The following is a 17,381-nucleotide window of genomic DNA, read 5'->3' on the forward strand; positions in this document are numbered from 1 at the left end:
ATGCTAAACCACGGTTCTTTATGCAACGGCTTACTACCATTCCATCCCACCAGAAATTGCCATCTTATGCCTCTTCATGAGCAACCCTTTGCCGGTGGTACCCCGGAAAAACAACAGGCTGAACTGCTGCGATTACAAAACTTAGCAGTTTTCCTTGATTTTTGAACTTTGTAGAAGAGACCAATGCCTTGAATCTCTGGAAGGCCACTCACTGTTCAAAAACAGAGTACGTAGTTTAAAATATTGGCACTAGGTGCTAAGTATGGGTCCGGACCGTAGTATCTTACAAATAAAAGCCCGGGAAACCAGTACCAAAGGAAACCACGTGATCTTCATCTTCTTATGGTTCTTGAACAAAATGTAAATCTTGCTGAAGGGGGGGGGGGGGGGGGGAGAGGTGACCGATATGGACCAAGATGTTCTGTGTGCACCCTAAGCTTTTGGATGCTTTAATAATACATATTCAAAAACAAAAGTCTTTGTTACCCTTTCAGAAACCTGGTATGGACCGGCTGCCCGTCCTTTTAAGTATTTTATCCACAGTTGGCCTCTCCGTGATGACCTCCCCATCCCAGCAGCAACTCATCAGTCTCCTCTGCAGAGGGCAGAGAGAGCATCCATTTGCAGTTGAGCAACTACCACTGCTGACCGTTCGCAATCACCTCCGAAACCTGGATGGAATCGGACAGGTTCCCCTGATGCTGGACTCAAGGAGGCTTCAGATTCCTCTCTGAAGCCTACATGTAGCACCTAGCATAGTTGGCAGGCAGGATGCAAAATGACAAGAGGCCCAGAGTTCTCAGAGCAACTCTCACCAAGATGCAGGGCAGAGGTTGGAGCATCAGGCTCAATGTTTGAATATCCTGGACTCGTGGTGCAGGGAAGGCCCAAAATTAACCATACTCATGATGGCTCCTGAGAGGGAGCCTCTGTGAAGGAGTCATGTAGAACTGTGGCATGTTAATAATGAAACCCAACAATGTTAGGAGTGTGCCGTCTGGAGATGGTTTACGACTGACTGTGGCGAGCCCGCCTTTAACAGCCAGATTTTGAGGAAGGGGAAACTAGAATCTCCAACCTCCAAAGGTATGCAGCGAGCACCATCATCACTCTTGTAAACTCCTGAGGGGCACTGGCAAGGCTAAAGCAGAGCATGGCAAAATGAAAATGCTCTTGGCCTAACTTGAACCACAAGTAGCATCTGTGGAGCTGCAGATGGGTACAAAATGTAGGCCATGTTGGCTTTCCATAAGAAGGCACTCAGAAGGAGAAGATCTAAAACAGGATGAAGATGTCCATCCTCCTTTGGCATTAGAAAATAGTGGAAGTAATAGCTAGTCCCCATTTACAGGGCATGAACTCTCTCTATGGCTCCTTTGGCCAAAAGAGCCTGCACCTTGTGGATCAAGATGGACCAGAGCTCCTCTTAAAGAGGCTCTGATGTGGGTGGGGGATGCAGCATATCTAAAAGGAATAGTGCAGCATATCCTCATAAAACAATTTGAAGATAACACCCGTCTGAAGTTATCTTTTGCCACTCCTGAAAGAAATGTCTGTTCCTGCCTCCCATAGGGTGTTTATTTGCCACTAGGGCAAACTAAAGCAGCTTGGATGTACCGGCATGTGCACTGCCTGTGGTGGTATGGGAGTTGTCTGCTCGATCCCTGCCCCTGGCCAAAAGGACATGGAGTCCCTATTTCGGGGTGGTCCTTGGCATTCCCATTAAGTCAACCCCATGGAGTAACCTCAAAAGGGCAACACTGTTGAGAATACTGTCCCACAGGGGTAGAAAGGCCTGAGTAAAGTTCCATGGCACAGCTTTCTTTAAAACACTTCAACACATATTGGCCTTTTCGACAAACAGGCAAGATCCATTCAATAGACATATCCATCAGAGGAAAGTACGTAAACAGAGAAGCCCGTGGATTTCCTCCAAGCATGCCACAGAAGAACAGATAATGTATTTTGAGGCATCCTCGCCATCTTGGATGGTGTAAGGCAGGACGGCCTAAAATATTTTGGGGACTACCTGCAAGATCTCGCCAATCATGCCACACAAGACATGGGAACATCTCCCAGACAGACAGCTGCCCTGACTGACTGGAGGGCAACATTAGCCAAGGAAAACATCCACTTCCCAAATGACAATTCATTTTGACTCTCTGTCTGGGGGAGTCATAGGGAATGAACGAGGGTTGACCCTGGAAGCATGAACCACAAAACATACTGGTGTAGGGTGCTGCGTCAAACAATCAAGGTCACTTGGTGCCGGCCAGTGGTGCCTGACAACCTGCCTATTTTACTGGTGGACAGGAATAAGGTTTAGGCCAGGTGCCCATAAAGGTGCCAGTCTGGCTTCATTAATTGGAAGCAGGGGCTCGGATGAAGTTTGTCCAGGCTGCAAAACTTCTGTCAGTATGTTGTTTTTGACTTTGAGAGTTGGCAGCTGTACACCTAGTACATCCACCGCCTGTCCCATCATCTCAGCAAAAGAGGCGCTCTCTCCCGGATATCTCAGAGGGAGAGCAGAACCCAGTGTCCGGGGACGTGTTCAATCCATGGGTCTCCTGCCCCACCATACATAAATTATCATCATAATGTGGGGGAAATAATCATAAAGGCTGGTTGGCCCCGATTGATCAGCGATGGAGTGCTGGGCGGCAGTTCTGAAGCAAAGACATGGTTCAGTCAGAATTGGATTGGATTGGGACCATGTTCCTTGGTACGGCTACGGGACGTGACCTAGGTCAGAGTTAAGACAAATTCAGCCCAGAGTCAGAAAGGTCAACTGGGGGAGGGTTGTCATCCAGTGGCAGCAGAGATGGGATGATTTCAAGAGATGTCGGGTTGGAAGTAGGCTCTGGCGTCGGGGTGGAACCTGAAATGAGTTCAGGAGGCACAGTAAGCGCAAATGGCAGACCACCAGCAGTAACCCATCTGGAGGCCTCTGTGGATCCTTGGGGCCCAAAGGTGCACCAGAGGGAGCCAGAAAAGTACCAAAGATGCACAACATGGCCTTTTTAAAGGCCTCAATCTGCTGCAAAGTCACAAATTGTCTTGGAACGTTGGGGTGCAACGGGATAAGCTGCGGAATCAGATTCCTGGTGGGGACCAGAAAGGAGGCTAAGCAGCACCGTGACATACTTATGACTTCTCAGAGAATGGTGGAAATAGGACAGAACTCGGTAAGCCTTTTTTGACCTTACGCTTCGAATTACTGGAAGACTTGGATCGCAATAAAAACCTGTCGCAGGAATGCCATCCGCACCCGTGACTTCAGGTAGAAGCAGGACTTCTGGGACTTCTTTAGGTGTTCTGCACAGTACAAATTTGCTTTGTATTCCTTAATCACCTTCAGATTTATAACAGCACACACCTCATAGAACTTGGAGTCAAGTCCCGAACACCAGAGACACACCTCATGGGAGTATGTCACAGACATCTGTTTGCGACAGTCCCTGCAAAACCTAAACGCTGCAGTTTTCTGATGGAACACAATTGCCTTGCATACATAGTCAAAAGGAGAATTTTGAGCAAAAAAACTCATCAACTGACAAATGCGCAGGAGGTATGCTGCTTAAATCTTCCAGATCTAGTCTGTCGCCTGGGGATATCCTAAAGGTGAGAAATCTGTGCCTAGAAGTATCTATCAGAAAAATAACCATCTAATGGCGCCCACAGCAAGACCTTGCTGGAGCAAAGACAAAACAAAATATAAAACATCCAATAGTTTGGCTTGTTATGAGTCTGTCTTGTGGACTCCACACCAGCCTACAAACCTGCCACAGCTTCTGGAGTAAATGGACTTCCAAGAGGAACACCTAGCAGCGAGTATGACATCCACAACCATCAGTCTTTGATCAAATGCAGCCAACTATTGGAGCTCAATCTCTAAGTATGGAGGTACAGACTGCACAGGTATGAGTGCAGAACCCTGCCCTGCTGCTGCAATAGAAGAGCTTCCCAAGAGAACAGACGCTCTGGTTACCACAGGGCCTTGGCCCAATCCTGAGCCATAACAGTCATTCCTGATCATCATCAGAACTCGGAGCAGGAGAGGCTCGTGCAGAAAGGCGTATAGGAGTCCTGTGCTCCATTCAAGTCTTAATGAAGCTCGTAAGCATTCTCGGGATCTCCATAACACAAAGGTTTTGACACTATGCATTCTGAAACGTGGCAGAAAGTTCAAGCCATGGTTCCCTCACTGCTGCGGCTCTGTATATACTATATCAAAACGAGATATAGCCTTTTTGAAAAGACCAAAATAACTAATGAGATGTAAAAGGCATGTTGAGGATGTCTAGCAGTCAAGCGTGGGGGCAGTTGATATAATTCTAATGACAGTAGCCTCTAAGGCTACTGGCTAGATTATGGGGGTCATTCTGACCCTGGCGGTCCATGACCGCCATGGCGGAGGGCAGCGGAAGCACCGCCAACAGGCTGGCGGTGCTTCCTGGGCTATTCTGACCGCAGCGGTAAAGCCGCGGTCAGAAAAGGGGAACCAGCGGTTTCCCGCCGGTTTTCCCCTGGCCCAGGGAATCCGCCATGGCGGCGCTGCTTGCAGCACCGCCATGGGGATTCCTGACCCCCTTCCCGCCAGCCTGTTTCTGGCGATGTCCACCGCCAGAACCAGGATGGCGGGAACGGGTGCCGTGGGGCCCCTGCACTGCCCATGCCACCGGCATGGGCAGTGCAGGGGCCCCCTAACAGGGCCCCACAAAGATTTTCACTGTCTGCTTTGCAGACAGTGAAAATCGCGACGGGTGCCACTGCACCCGTCGCACCCCTGCAACTCCGCCGGCTCCATTCGGAGCCGGCTTCCTCGTTGCAGGGGCTTTCCCGCTGGGCCGGCGGGCGGCCTTTTGGCGGTCGCCCGCCGGCCCCGCGGGAAAGTTGGAATGACCGCGCCGCCGCGGTCTTTTGACCGCGGTGCGGTCATTCGGCGGTAACCGCATGGCGGGCGGTGACCGCCGCGGTCAGAATGACCGCTTATATAACTAAACAGCTTAAAAATAACTTGCTGACAGATCAGGACTGGACTTAAATCCTAATCTTACTTAACTGAATCTTGAGAAAGTTGATTTCAAATCAATACACTTTAATGTTCTCCACCGTGCATATCTGACACTAAGTGCCTACATATAAAATGTATGATAACAGTCCAAGATGCGGCGTAGATGGGGCTGATTTTCTTCTCATGATGTGTGACTGCACTTCTATCAATCTTTACTGGACATAAATTTCTATATTTGCTTTGAGACAGAATTGGCGGTCAGAAATCTGAGACTTGCTAACTTGGCTTAGTGAAAAGGTGAAAGGAAAAAGTGACAAGAACGTAGATTTGTAGCCCTCATCCTTTTGCTTGCTAAAAAAACATACCTATGCCATTGAGGTAACCAAATATCCCCCACTGTCCCATTTGGAGGATGGAATGGAACTTTAAAAGTGGGCAGAAGTAGAAAAACAATGATGCTTCGGATCAGCAGAGGAGATGTGGTAAAGTAATGCAGCTACAATCTAAGGCACAATAATAATGGGGAAAACTTCTCTATACTGGAGCCACGTATTGTAAGGGGTCACTAAAAGTCCAGCAATACAGGATAGTGAACCTCCAGCATGGCTCACTGCACAGCTCACGACTGAACAGTAAAAAACAGTGTGCAGTAAGGGGGTGACTCAGCCCATGATACCCAATGAGATATTAATATGGTAGCAAGCATATTCACCTTTACATAACCATGGCACCCACTGACACTACAACTCTACACAAACATATGGAAACCTATCCAAAACAAAGTTGTAAAACAATGTCCCAATCGGTGTTTGTTTAAAAATGGTGTACACAAGAACACATGCCACAAAAGTGAAAATCTCTATCAACTACACACACCACTCATGAAACCAAGAAAGGCTGAATTTGAATTTAAAAAAAAGTCTTGTTACAAGGAAATTCCTTTCAGAACTTAGAAGGATACTTGAAAGGAGGACATCATCTGTCTTGTGATGAGCTTGCAATTAAATGTGTGGAAGGATTTTTCAACGGCGGACATAGTTTGTCTTGTGATGATGGGCGTGGAAGGATGTGTCAATAGAGGACACTACCTGTCTTGGGATGATGTGCTTGCAATGATGTGGTTGGAAGGATGTTTCAAAGGAGGGCATCATTTGTCTTGTGATGATGTACTTGCAATGATGTGCTTGGAAGGATGTTTCAATGGAGGACATCATTTGTCTTGTGATGATGGGCTTGGAAGGATGTTTCAGTAGAGGACACTACCTGTCTTGTGAGGATGTGCTTGCAATGATGTGCTTGGAAGGATGTTTCAATGGAGGACATCATCTGTCTTGTGATGATGTGCCTTGCTTACTTCTACGGACATGGCATCTCATAATATAACAGATCAGTGGCTGACTTATGCACCAGAGAAAACAATAAACCTCACTAGTCCATCTTTGAAAACACCTAATGTAAAACATTTAAAAGGTATGCTTCTGAAGTTCAGATACAGCAAAGCTGACAAAATGCAAAGCTTCAAAACATTACAATTATGGTTTAGGTTTATATGTAGTACAGAGTTAGGGTTCAGGGATATGATCACGTTTACTTGATCATACTAAAAGATTATGGCACAAGGTGGGAGTTAGCAATTTACTTGGAAAACTCATTATTGCTTAACAGTTAGGAACTGCTTCTGTTTTAAATTAGGCATGATGATATAGAGCCAAATTAGAGCCCCCCCAGACCTTCTCTGACAGTGAAACCAATGCGGTGGCTACACGTCTATACTTACTTTCCATCAAGGAAGTCCATGAGCGGTCGCAGCACATTGTCTGCATCTTGTGCCACGGTATTCCGTGCACTGGGCGGGACATTGCCTGTTCCTTTAACGTGGCCCAGAATTTCAGACATTTGCTTGATGCAGTCATCAATACGAAACTGGAAACTAGGAAATTAAATAAAAAATTACTAAGTAGGAACATTACTTATGAAGCATCTTCTATATTTCATTCATTATTAGACTGAAATCAACTATTCAACATTAAGACAGAAGGCGGTGAGATCTGGATGTCTCTCTCAAGTGTTGCTATCCAATCAGAGCACAGAATGATGCATGCTACCAAACAATTTTCTATTCCCTCAGTAAAATCACCCACTTGTCTGGAACAGAATAGGTATGGCAATGTACATTTAGAAACAACAGATCTGCAGGTATAGGTCAGACCAGTTATCAATAAGAAAATAACTTTAGCTTCATTTGAAGAATGTGCAAGAAATATTCTGACAAAATTAGCCAGATTACTCTTCCGATGCTTCTTGCGGTCATGTCACGCCCCGCAAAACAAGTCAAACTGTTGGACGATTCTTTGCTGGTTTTTCTTTAGGATTTTCTATAAGTACATCAAGCAGTTTTCAAAATATTAGCATCAGAATGTTTAAATTCAACACTGCCAATATGGTTTACAAAGCAGTTCAGGAACCAAAATGTGGATGAAAACCCAAGCCCGGATCATTGAGATGCTTTTATTGCCATTGGCCATTTCGAGGTTCTCAAAACTCGTTGGAAAAAAAACCCACTCACACTTAGCTTTTCACTTCTAAAATAGGGTCACCGGAAAAGCACTGAAATCAAACCTCATTTGAACCAAAATGCAACTTGTCCAGTGTCCAGAGTCATGTCCAATAAGCTGTGTACAAAGCATCGTCCAACGCCTTTGTATCTCCGTTATAAATTGGCAGATGGACAGGGGTTTAACAATTGCTTGCTCCTTCACCCCTCCATGGACCACCCAGAAACTAAAGGGTGGATGGAGTTTATGACCTACTCCCACATCTGGCCCAGAGTACTGGGGGCGCAACACATTCTGCAGCAGATTTTCACTTCCTAGCAGTGCCCTGGCTCTGCAAATAGTTGAGGAGCAATGTTTGTATGTCATTCCCTTATCCTAGTCTCCTCTCTGGCTGTGGGACTGTGACAGGATAGCAGCCTCTCAATGAAACTGGAGCACCCGAACAACAGTCAGTGGCACCTACATTCCAATACCATCAGGAACGTCTCACAGACTAAGATGTCTGGAAGCCTCTAAATGTCATCAGGACACTGGAGTAGCCGGTAGTTACCAAGCTTACCAGAAGGGTCCATGAGATTCAGGGACTAGAAGCCTCTAATGACATTGGGACACAGGAAGAGCTGATGGCTGCCCTAACCTTTCAAGATTATCATAAGGCTTCCATAGGATCCGGAGGCTGGAAGCACCGAATGATATCGGGACACCAGAATAGCCGTCAGCTGCCCTACCTTCTAGTATCATATATAACATCATGGACCTGGGATAGCGCTCAGATGCTCTTACTTTCCATGATCGTCAGGAGGCAGCCATGCGATATGAAGGCTGGAGGCCTCTAATGACCTTGGAACACAGCCAGCTGCGACAGCCCGGGATAGCCCTCCGCTGCACCAGCCTTCTTACCCTCTCAAGTAGTAAGTGGAGGAGGACCACGTGAGCCAGCAGCTGCCTCAGGTTCCACCATCATGGGAAGACACGAAACAGGATACCAGACAGAGATATTCCACTCTGAGCCAGGTACATCACGGCACACCGCACATGGGCACAGGCCAATAACTACACAGCAGTCTAATCTCTCAAGTACAGGTGCTTCGGAAATGTTTATATTTACGATACTTCAACTGAGAGCCTAAGAAGGTCTGTAAACAGAACTGTATACACCACAAGGCTCTGTGTTCACAGGATCGTACGCAGTGATACAAATGTTTGTACAGTTCTTTTATTAAAGAAGAACCCTCAAAGTGTCATACTGACATAAGAGAAGTAGAGTTAAATGGGGAGAAGAGAGATCTATATCTAACAATGACTGTCTATTTGTGACTGCAGATCACTTGAGACACAGACACAGGAACAGAGATATATAAATCTTCAGTGAGACTTCATTTGGATTAAAACAACTCGGCAATTGGTGCTAGAAAGTTTGGTTCGCTTCATGTTTCGATCTTCCACAGGGAAAAACAGCAACTAAGGAAAACCTCCCATTCTACATATTTTGACTTTTAAAAAGTATGGTTTGAACATACTTTACTCTAGTCCAAACCTACTAGGGAAGGCTTGCCTAGATTATAATTACATTTTCAATTGCCACCATGTGAAAATTCTGTTTACTTTTTGTTGTACTAATGAGAGCAAAATGCAATGGTTGTAAGCAGCAGAAAATAGGAAGAAATGTTTTACATTCTAAGTAGTTCAATGTAATTTATTATCTCAGGCTGCCATTACAATTGTGTTTATATATAGATGTGCATGCATTACTCAAGGCAGTGGCCTTGAGTAATGCATTCATCTAGCCATCTCCTGAGCCATGGGCTCTCTGTGCTGGCTGCATTAATTTTTGAGTGTGGCTGGTCAGTGCTGGTGCCAGACATTAGGTGATCAACTTAAAAAGGGCTTTAAGAATTAGTTTCAGGAGAGAGGCTTTGCCTCTGCCACGTGGTGTATGATTAGATTGGGCAGAAGTTGTGTGATTCCACAAAAAAGTGATTGCCCTCCACACAGTGCTAATCATTCTGTTTATTTCACTAGCTGCCTGAGCTTGAACCTCCAGTGGCACACATATTATAATGCTATGAAAATGTCCTAGATAACTAGATAATGTATGGTGTTTTTCTCTAGCAGCAGGACAGATGAGACTTCAGAGTGCAGTTTTGTGGTTGAGAGCTCAGAGATTCACTAATCTACACAGACGTTTATGTCAAGCTTTACAGTGCAACTGTCACCTGACCCTAGGCAATGAACACAAAAAAAAGAGCTTTCAGAGTCATACTGCGAGGTGAGCTTAGGTCCCACCCACATGTTGGTTCCCCTAAGTACAGGATTTGATTGGGCTGAATTTGTATGCCTCCACTAAAAGACTGCTTGTATTGCACGTTTTAGATTGTGGCAAAGTTTATGCTCAAAAAAAGGAACTGAGTTGCTTATGGTGGAAAGCCAATGATCATGGCTACAGGTCAGAGCTGTTTATTTTGAAATTATATGATAAAGGCAACAGGCCTGACATTTATTGTGAAAATGATACATTAAACTCAATGGGCATTTAAGTTTGAATTGTTACTATTCTATATTAAAGTATACAGATATGTACGTTACATAGAATCTCACAGGTTACCATAGAAACAAGGGTTTGGGCATCGGCCAACTGCAATGACAAACCCTGGGGGTTTTCACTGTGATGCTTCTGGTTAGGCCCTGTTGAGAGAGGTTGTTTATTGTGTTTCAAGCTGTATTTTTCTACTTATTTGTGATTGCATAACCATATGCATGATGGTTGCCGGTTTATGTGCACTTGGATAGGCCAGTGCTGGGTCCATGTTAGAGGGTTAAGGCAAATTCGATTCATTGGTAAAAGTCGAGCCACATTCCTTAGGTTTGATCTGTTTATCGTGAAATGTTATTAAAAATACAGTAGGCCCGACCTACTTATTACATAAAGCATGCATTAAAGACAATAGGCTTTTAAGAATGGATTGTTATCACACTGTGCTAAAGCATGTAGCCGCGTATTCTGTTACATGGAATCGCACTCATTACTGTAGTAGGTAAGGGTGTTGGTGACTCACTCAAACATACTGTGGCGATAGAAGATGTGCACTGAAATAATACTTATTATGCTCTCTTCAGAGAGACAGTATTTTGCTTTGCCAACTGTCATTTTCTATACATTTGTACGTTTATGCCTGTGTGCCGCAGGGTGGCCTTGAGGATAGCTTACACTCAATACAGTACTGCAAGAAATTGGGGTATTAGCTGAGAGACGTGAGACCCCACCTAAAATAATAATTACAGTCCTTCTCAGGGTGAAGCACAATTGTCAATAACTAAAGCTGTGCTTAAACCTCTGGTAGCTTGGCACAAAACAGTCAGCGTAACTTTACTGTCGGTACACAGCCATGCCGGAGAGCAGCACAGTCAAAAGTTCAGGTTGACCGCAATAGAGCCTTGGCCGTGTACAGAATAAGGTTTGGCCGGGGGGGGGGGGGGGGGGGGGGGGGGGGGGTACCTTCTGTTCTCGGTGCGAGGGAAGTATTTGCTGCAAATCAAGGCTCTGCGTTAAGTCCATTGAACAGAAGCCAGCAGAGGAGACCAGGCCAGGGTAGTTGGTTCTGGTCAGCTGTGATGCGGGAAAGGCCTCTGGATGCTTGTTGTGCGTCAGTCAGTCAACTAACCTTTGGCGTTACTTCTAGGGTCCTGGGTTTAAGGCAATCTTCTTTCTTCAGGCAGCAGAACAGTCTTCCTTCTGAACCGCTCAAGTCCAGGAGTGTTCTAATTTCAGGTTCTGGGGGTGCCACTTTTATATCCAGTGCCAGCCTGTGGATGGGGGGGACACCCCTATTGCCCAAACCTACAAGTGGTCTGGTCAGTTCTTCTCTTTACCCTGGGTTTGGCTCCGGCCTGTCTAGTGAAACAAATGGCAGGCAGACCCAGGTGTGAGCTGCATCAACCAGTGGCAGTGTTGGCTGCTTCTAAAGTCAGGAAGGGCTAGGTACAGCCCCTAGGCTACCCTCTGAAATGCAATCAAGGCAAAGGAACAACTCCTCCCCACTCATTGTATCAAGAAGGCGGACTGCCCTCTGCGCCCAGGCCTCTTTGTTCACTATCTGGCCCCAATACTCATTTCCCAGGGCAGCCATCATAAGCCCCAGCGCACCTGGTCACTCACAGAGAGGCTCTATAGCAGCACTTCCCGAATTTTTTAGAATGAAGACCCACTTTTTAGTATGACAAACTTTTGCGACCCACCTCGCTTTCATGGAGATGAGGCGGGCAATGTTTTTAATGTAACTAAAGAATCGTTTAGTAGAATACTGTTATTTGCAGACAGCACATTTTCCATTGAAATGGTCACTACATTTGCACAGACATATAGCTTTATAGATATAACTAAACTGCACCCAAATGATGTGTGGAAATCGGTTTGCCATCACTATTTATTATTTGTGCATCAGCAAGTAAATTATCTTGATTTGCTCTGATCCTATTAAAATCTTTGTTTTCATGACACTTCAGAACTACAACTGCTCAATGTGTACAGTTCATTTACAGGTGTTTACATTTTGTTGTGTATTAGGAAAAATGGCAACCTACAGCCATTCATTTTCCTTCACAACTCATGTACACAAGCCGGAATGTCACATAATTCACTTTAGGTTTTGTTTCCTGACTGCAAAGTGAGAGGAGTACGTAAACACCAGTGAGGAGTGCGAAAACACAAGTGAGGAGTACGGAAACACCAGTCCTCGTGCTAAGCAGCAGAAGTCATAACCTGACATTTGACCTCTGTCTTTGAAGCGCAGCAAATATGAGAGGATAAATACAGAATTTAAAGGCATCTTTACTTTTTGCTCTGACTTTGACAACCCCACAAAAATCAGAGCTCGACCCACTGTCACAACACACAGTTTGGGAAACAGTGTGCTAGAGGCTTTAGGCAGGGATATGCTAAGTTACAAAAAGTTGCATTTCCGAAATAATAATTTAAAATCCGACTTTACCACTAACAAAGATTCTAAATTACAATTAAAATTAGTGAAAGATGTATTTCTCTAGCTGTTTACAAACTGAATTTAGTCATTATTAAAGGTACTAAGGTAAACCAGTGTTATTCTATGGAAGGCAAGCCTTGTCACAGTGAAAAACAACTTTGGAGGTTTTTCACAGCCAGGACGTGTAAAGCATTAAATATGCATGTCGTACTTCTACATACTAAGCACTCTGCCCTATGAGCAGTTAGGGTCTAATATAGGGGTGACATGACTATTAAAAAGGAAGGCTTATGGGCTGCAAAAGGGTTTATTTTGTCAGGTTGAAATTCCAGTTTAAAACTGCCCTACACAATAAGTGCTGCAACCCACTTGTAGCATTAAATTTAAAGGCCTTTGGTACAGGCAGTACTATATCACAGGGACTTATAAGTAGATAAAAGGTCCCAATCATGTGTATGCCAATTTTACCATGTTTAAAAGGAAGAGCACACACAATTTACCACTGCTTAGCAGGGGCAAAGTCCACAGAATCATGCAGGGAACCAAAAAAGAGTTTAACCGAAGGCAAAACATCTGAGGTGCCCCTGCAGAAAGGGAACATTTTCAACAAGTAAGCTTTAGTTGGGTATGGTGACAAGCGAATGATAAAGGCTATATGCCCAATTTTTATTATGAAAAGTTAAGATAAAGGCAGTAGGCCTACCGTTTTGATTATGAAAAGCATATTTTAAAATCAATATGCATTTAAGTGTGAATTGTTATTACTCTGAATTAAAACCTACAAATAAGTATTTTACTAAATGGAATATCACAAGTTACCGTAGTAGGGTTTGGTGCTGCTTACCCCATCTGACAAACTGTGGGTACAGACAATTTGTACTGTCAGATTCCTTGTTAGTGTCTCCTAGGAGAGACAACATTTTGCTTTCTCCATCATAATTTTGTGTACAATGTAAATTTATGACTGTATGGCTGATGGTTATCTTGTTGGAGAGCTTTGCTCAGTACAGGAGGACTTGGTTGGTTATGGTCATAAACCAATGAACACATCAAGGGGCCTGATTGGTTCACTAGGAATAAATTCTGCTGTTATAGGTTTGATATGTTTATTATTAAATGCTATTTCAAACACATTAGGTCTGACATATTGATTGTGAAAAGCATAAGTTAAAATCAACAGGCTTTTAATGGCAGAATGTTATTTCTCAGTATTAAGGCCTACAGGCAGGTATTTTGGTGTTGGTTACTGCCTCTGACAAATCCTAGGGGGAGAAGATTTGCTAGAATCGCAAAGGTTTGTCGTAGTGATCTGGAACTCTCAGGTTACACAGATTTTAATGGTGCTGTAAGCCTATGGTGTGAAGGGTGTAAATGGAAAATACAAGTATACTATTGCTATTTGTTTTTGGATGCACTGATATAAGCTTTACCAACAGACTATGCTCAGCTCACCTGTTACCAAAAACGGTGCTGAGCTCGTCCAGGACATTGTTCAGCTTGACTTGAAGCTCCTTGAGTGTGTCACTGGCTTCCGGGTCCAGCTGGAAAGGTACACAACAGGTTATTGCAGCAAACGACCATAACATTTTAACGTGCTCTTTATTGACAACTTACATAATAAGGCTGAATCAGCAGAAATGTGGTCGTTAATATAGTAGAAAGATGGGTGACTTCCCTGCCCAACCTAAGCCATCAAAAAGCCACCCATGTTGACTCACACGGAAGATGCTACAGATTGCCCTGTTAGAGCGCACCTCTAGACCTGCATCCCCATCCACAGCGGCCAATCAGATGGGCCTACATAGAACTGAAAAACGTTCCAATGCACAACAGCAGGCGGTTATTCCCTCTATAAAGCCTCCCAATCCCGCTTTTGCAGATGTCTTTTATTTAATAATTTGGGTTTCTCAATGGTTGAACATTACCAGATACTCACCTTCAAATGCATCTGGGCTAGCCAACTGCCCCCCAAAAAACCCCACAAACGGCATCCCTCATCAATAAGTCCCTAATGCACTCTACTATTGTACCAGCGAGTGCACGAAATTGCACAGGTTAGGATAAGGTGACAGATGTTTCTACCTTCTAATGCACAGCTGCCAGCCCGTGACTTTGATTTCTTCTGTGATGGATCTTCAGAAAGGACAATGCTAGACTGAGCACTTGCAGACCAGCAGCGACAGCACGACGTCCAGGCCGTGAACCCACACAACCTCAACCAATGGGACACCGTAGGTGTCAATGTTACATCGAACAAACGCGGTCAGCAGAGGAAACATTACTCTTGTAGCATATGTGGCAGGAGCAAGAAGTTTATTTAGCAGCTCAGAAGATAAGCATTGGCAAAGCGAATAGGTCTTGCCTTCCAGGAGTTCTGGCATTCCCACTGGTTTTTAGCCATGCTCTACACCATCCCTGATGCTGTGCAGCATGGCTAAATAAGAAAAAAGCCTATGATGAGGCTGCTTTTTTCTTTTTGTTTGAAAATGGCTTGGATCAGCATATAAATGTGTGTGAAAGCACGGGGAGAGACAATAACATGAAGGGCGCGGGCAAAGGATTGCAACACAGAGGATGGGGGAACAGAAGCAACATTGAGGGCAGAGGTAGGGAGGAGAAGCACACCGGCAAGAAAGTAACCGAACAACAGGTAAGAAAGCAACTGGGGAAGGGACGAGCGACTGCAAGGAGAAGCACAAGGGTGACGGTGAGTATTAGAGTACAGGGGGAGAGAAGCCCACGAGATAGACAGCTGGATGGAAAATATCTGCACTGTAATGGAGAGCATAACTATAAAGAAAAATATAGTGCTTGAAAAGTAGGCAGTGGAAGCATAGAAGCTAGCCAATCAAAGAAGATGGTAAAGAGGCTGTGCTCAATGGGAGGGCCAAGTAGAAGACAAGCAAGCTGGAACACAAATAACAAACAGGCACATGAGTGTGAGTAGAAAGCCAACTAATGGGAAGCAACTGGAGCGCTCCAAGCCGTGTATGTTCTTGGTAAGCCCACAATATGTCTTTCAATAGTAGACAGCTGCACTGTCTGGTAGGCACTACATAAAAACATTTGGAAGACAATGGTTCGGAAGTTGGGGCCAAAGACAGGAGAACCCGGTGATCATATTGGTGTTGATGCCAACAAATAGAAGTGGTAACTCTAACACCTCTGATGCTTTCCTGGCTTAAGTGATGCCCCTAAATTCCGATGCTGAGCAGAAGTGGCCTGATCCAATCCCTCTCCAGTGCCATAAAGATTGAGGGGCTGAGAATCACAACCAAAGAGCTTATGGATTGTTTGCCCACAGGAGAGGGATGTTTCCTGACAGTACGTCTCTCCCTCCAAGAGCCCTTGGGATCTCTTCGCGTTCCACGGAGCTGGCAGTGGCACCGGAGATGTCGGACTCGCACTGGCAGAGTGTCGCCACAGGGTGGCGCCAGCAACAGAGGCTGCACCGTGTGCATTGGACTGCCATAAGGGGGGCAGCCTGACCAGCACCGGGGGTTTCACCTCTGAACGGCACCAGGCCAGCGCACAGGGCATGAACGTGGGCATGCCACATAGTCCCAGGAGGCCCAGGGTCGTGCCAGAGCTGCTGGCAGAGCTGGATTGGTAGGTGCTGGGATAACAAAATCCATCTCTGAGGATTAAAATCCTCTGAGAGTCACAGGATGCCTAGGCGACTTATCGTTAGATGAAGGACGCCTGTGCTTTTAGTGGTTTTTTTTCTCTTGCTTGAGGACTGAGAAAGATGGTAAACTCGAGGGGGCTGAACAGACTCCTGACTCTGTTTTTTGTGGCTGGTCCGAGCCATCAATAGCTCAGCCTCTGGTGCTCCGATTGCCTTTGGGTGCATGCTGAGGCAGGACTCACAAGACCTAGACATATAGTTTAAATATATGCACCAGAGGCAGAGAGGGCAGATGATGAAAATCTGTCCCTCACTGCTCCTACAAACTTTGAACCCTGAACGCTTCAGGGGAGACACAGAAAAATTACACTAAAAAGTGCAGTGCTCTCAGAAAAACAGAAAAAACTCTCTACAAGAGAGCAAGCTCTGGACCTGCGCCACATAAAAAAGGGAACCAATGAAGCTGTGTGGGGCTTACTGAGCATCACTTCCGGCACCCAGAAGAAGCCAGCGCCCCCTTCTGCATTAAAGATCTTTGACGTTTTCAGATCCAGCTTGATGCCTGGGATGATTCAGGAGGTGAGGGATCTGCATGCAGAAGTATCCATTGAATAGAATTACTGCGGCTTGTCCTGCGTGTGCTCATGCAGCGGATACGCTGGGAGTCGGATCCACTGGGGTATCGCTGTCTTAGTTCTCAGCACCATTGTTTGGTAATTTTATTTAGGAATATGGAAGAATAAAAATATATTTTTTTAAAAATCAAATTTTGTTGCATTTGTGGTTCAAGTAGGCTAAGTGGATTATCAAAGGAACAAGCAACATATACATGGGCAACAAGTAAGAGAGGTTTTATGGTCCACTTCATGTGATGGCTTAATAACTGGAATGGTCATTTACTAGTGCAGAAGAAAGATGTTGACCGCATGACTTCATCTCATCTTAAAGGCTGAAAAGATATCAACCACCAGCTAGAAAAGGGGCTTGAGGGGAAACAAGTCACACGTGGTGTCTAGTGGGAAAATAACCATCAACTAGATGGAAAGCTTAAAGGGATAATAAACTTCAGTTAGATATGAAGGCTGAGGGATAGTAACCACCCGGAAGATGGTGTAGTGTGGTTAGTTTTACGTATTCATTGCGCTTTAGCTTCAGGCTTTAGGCCTTTGTGCACTTTGCCCTGAATATATTTTATTCATTTGCTG

At 45.0% G+C, this 17,381-nt stretch overlaps 1 protein-coding gene across 2 annotated transcripts in view; it reads right to left on the bottom strand.

Moving 5' to 3' along the window:
* The window catches only part of UNC13B (unc-13 homolog B), a 1,359,370-nt gene that overhangs the window by 128,278 nt on the left and 1,213,711 nt on the right, over positions 1 to 17,381 (bottom strand). For both annotated transcript variants that reach the window (XM_069212466.1, XM_069212457.1), the window contains exons 31-32: positions 14,001 to 14,089; positions 6,792 to 6,944 (exon numbers count right to left, since the gene is read on the bottom strand). In XM_069212466.1, the coding sequence (XP_069068567.1) occupies positions 6,792 to 6,944; positions 14,001 to 14,089 (242 nt within the window). The remainder of the gene's footprint in view (positions 1 to 6,791; positions 6,945 to 14,000; positions 14,090 to 17,381) is intronic.

Source organism: Pleurodeles waltl, chromosome 1_1, assembly GCF_031143425.1.
Source record: "Pleurodeles waltl isolate 20211129_DDA chromosome 1_1, aPleWal1.hap1.20221129, whole genome shotgun sequence".
In the NCBI taxonomy this organism is placed as follows: Eukaryota; Metazoa; Chordata; class Amphibia; order Caudata; family Salamandridae; genus Pleurodeles; species Pleurodeles waltl.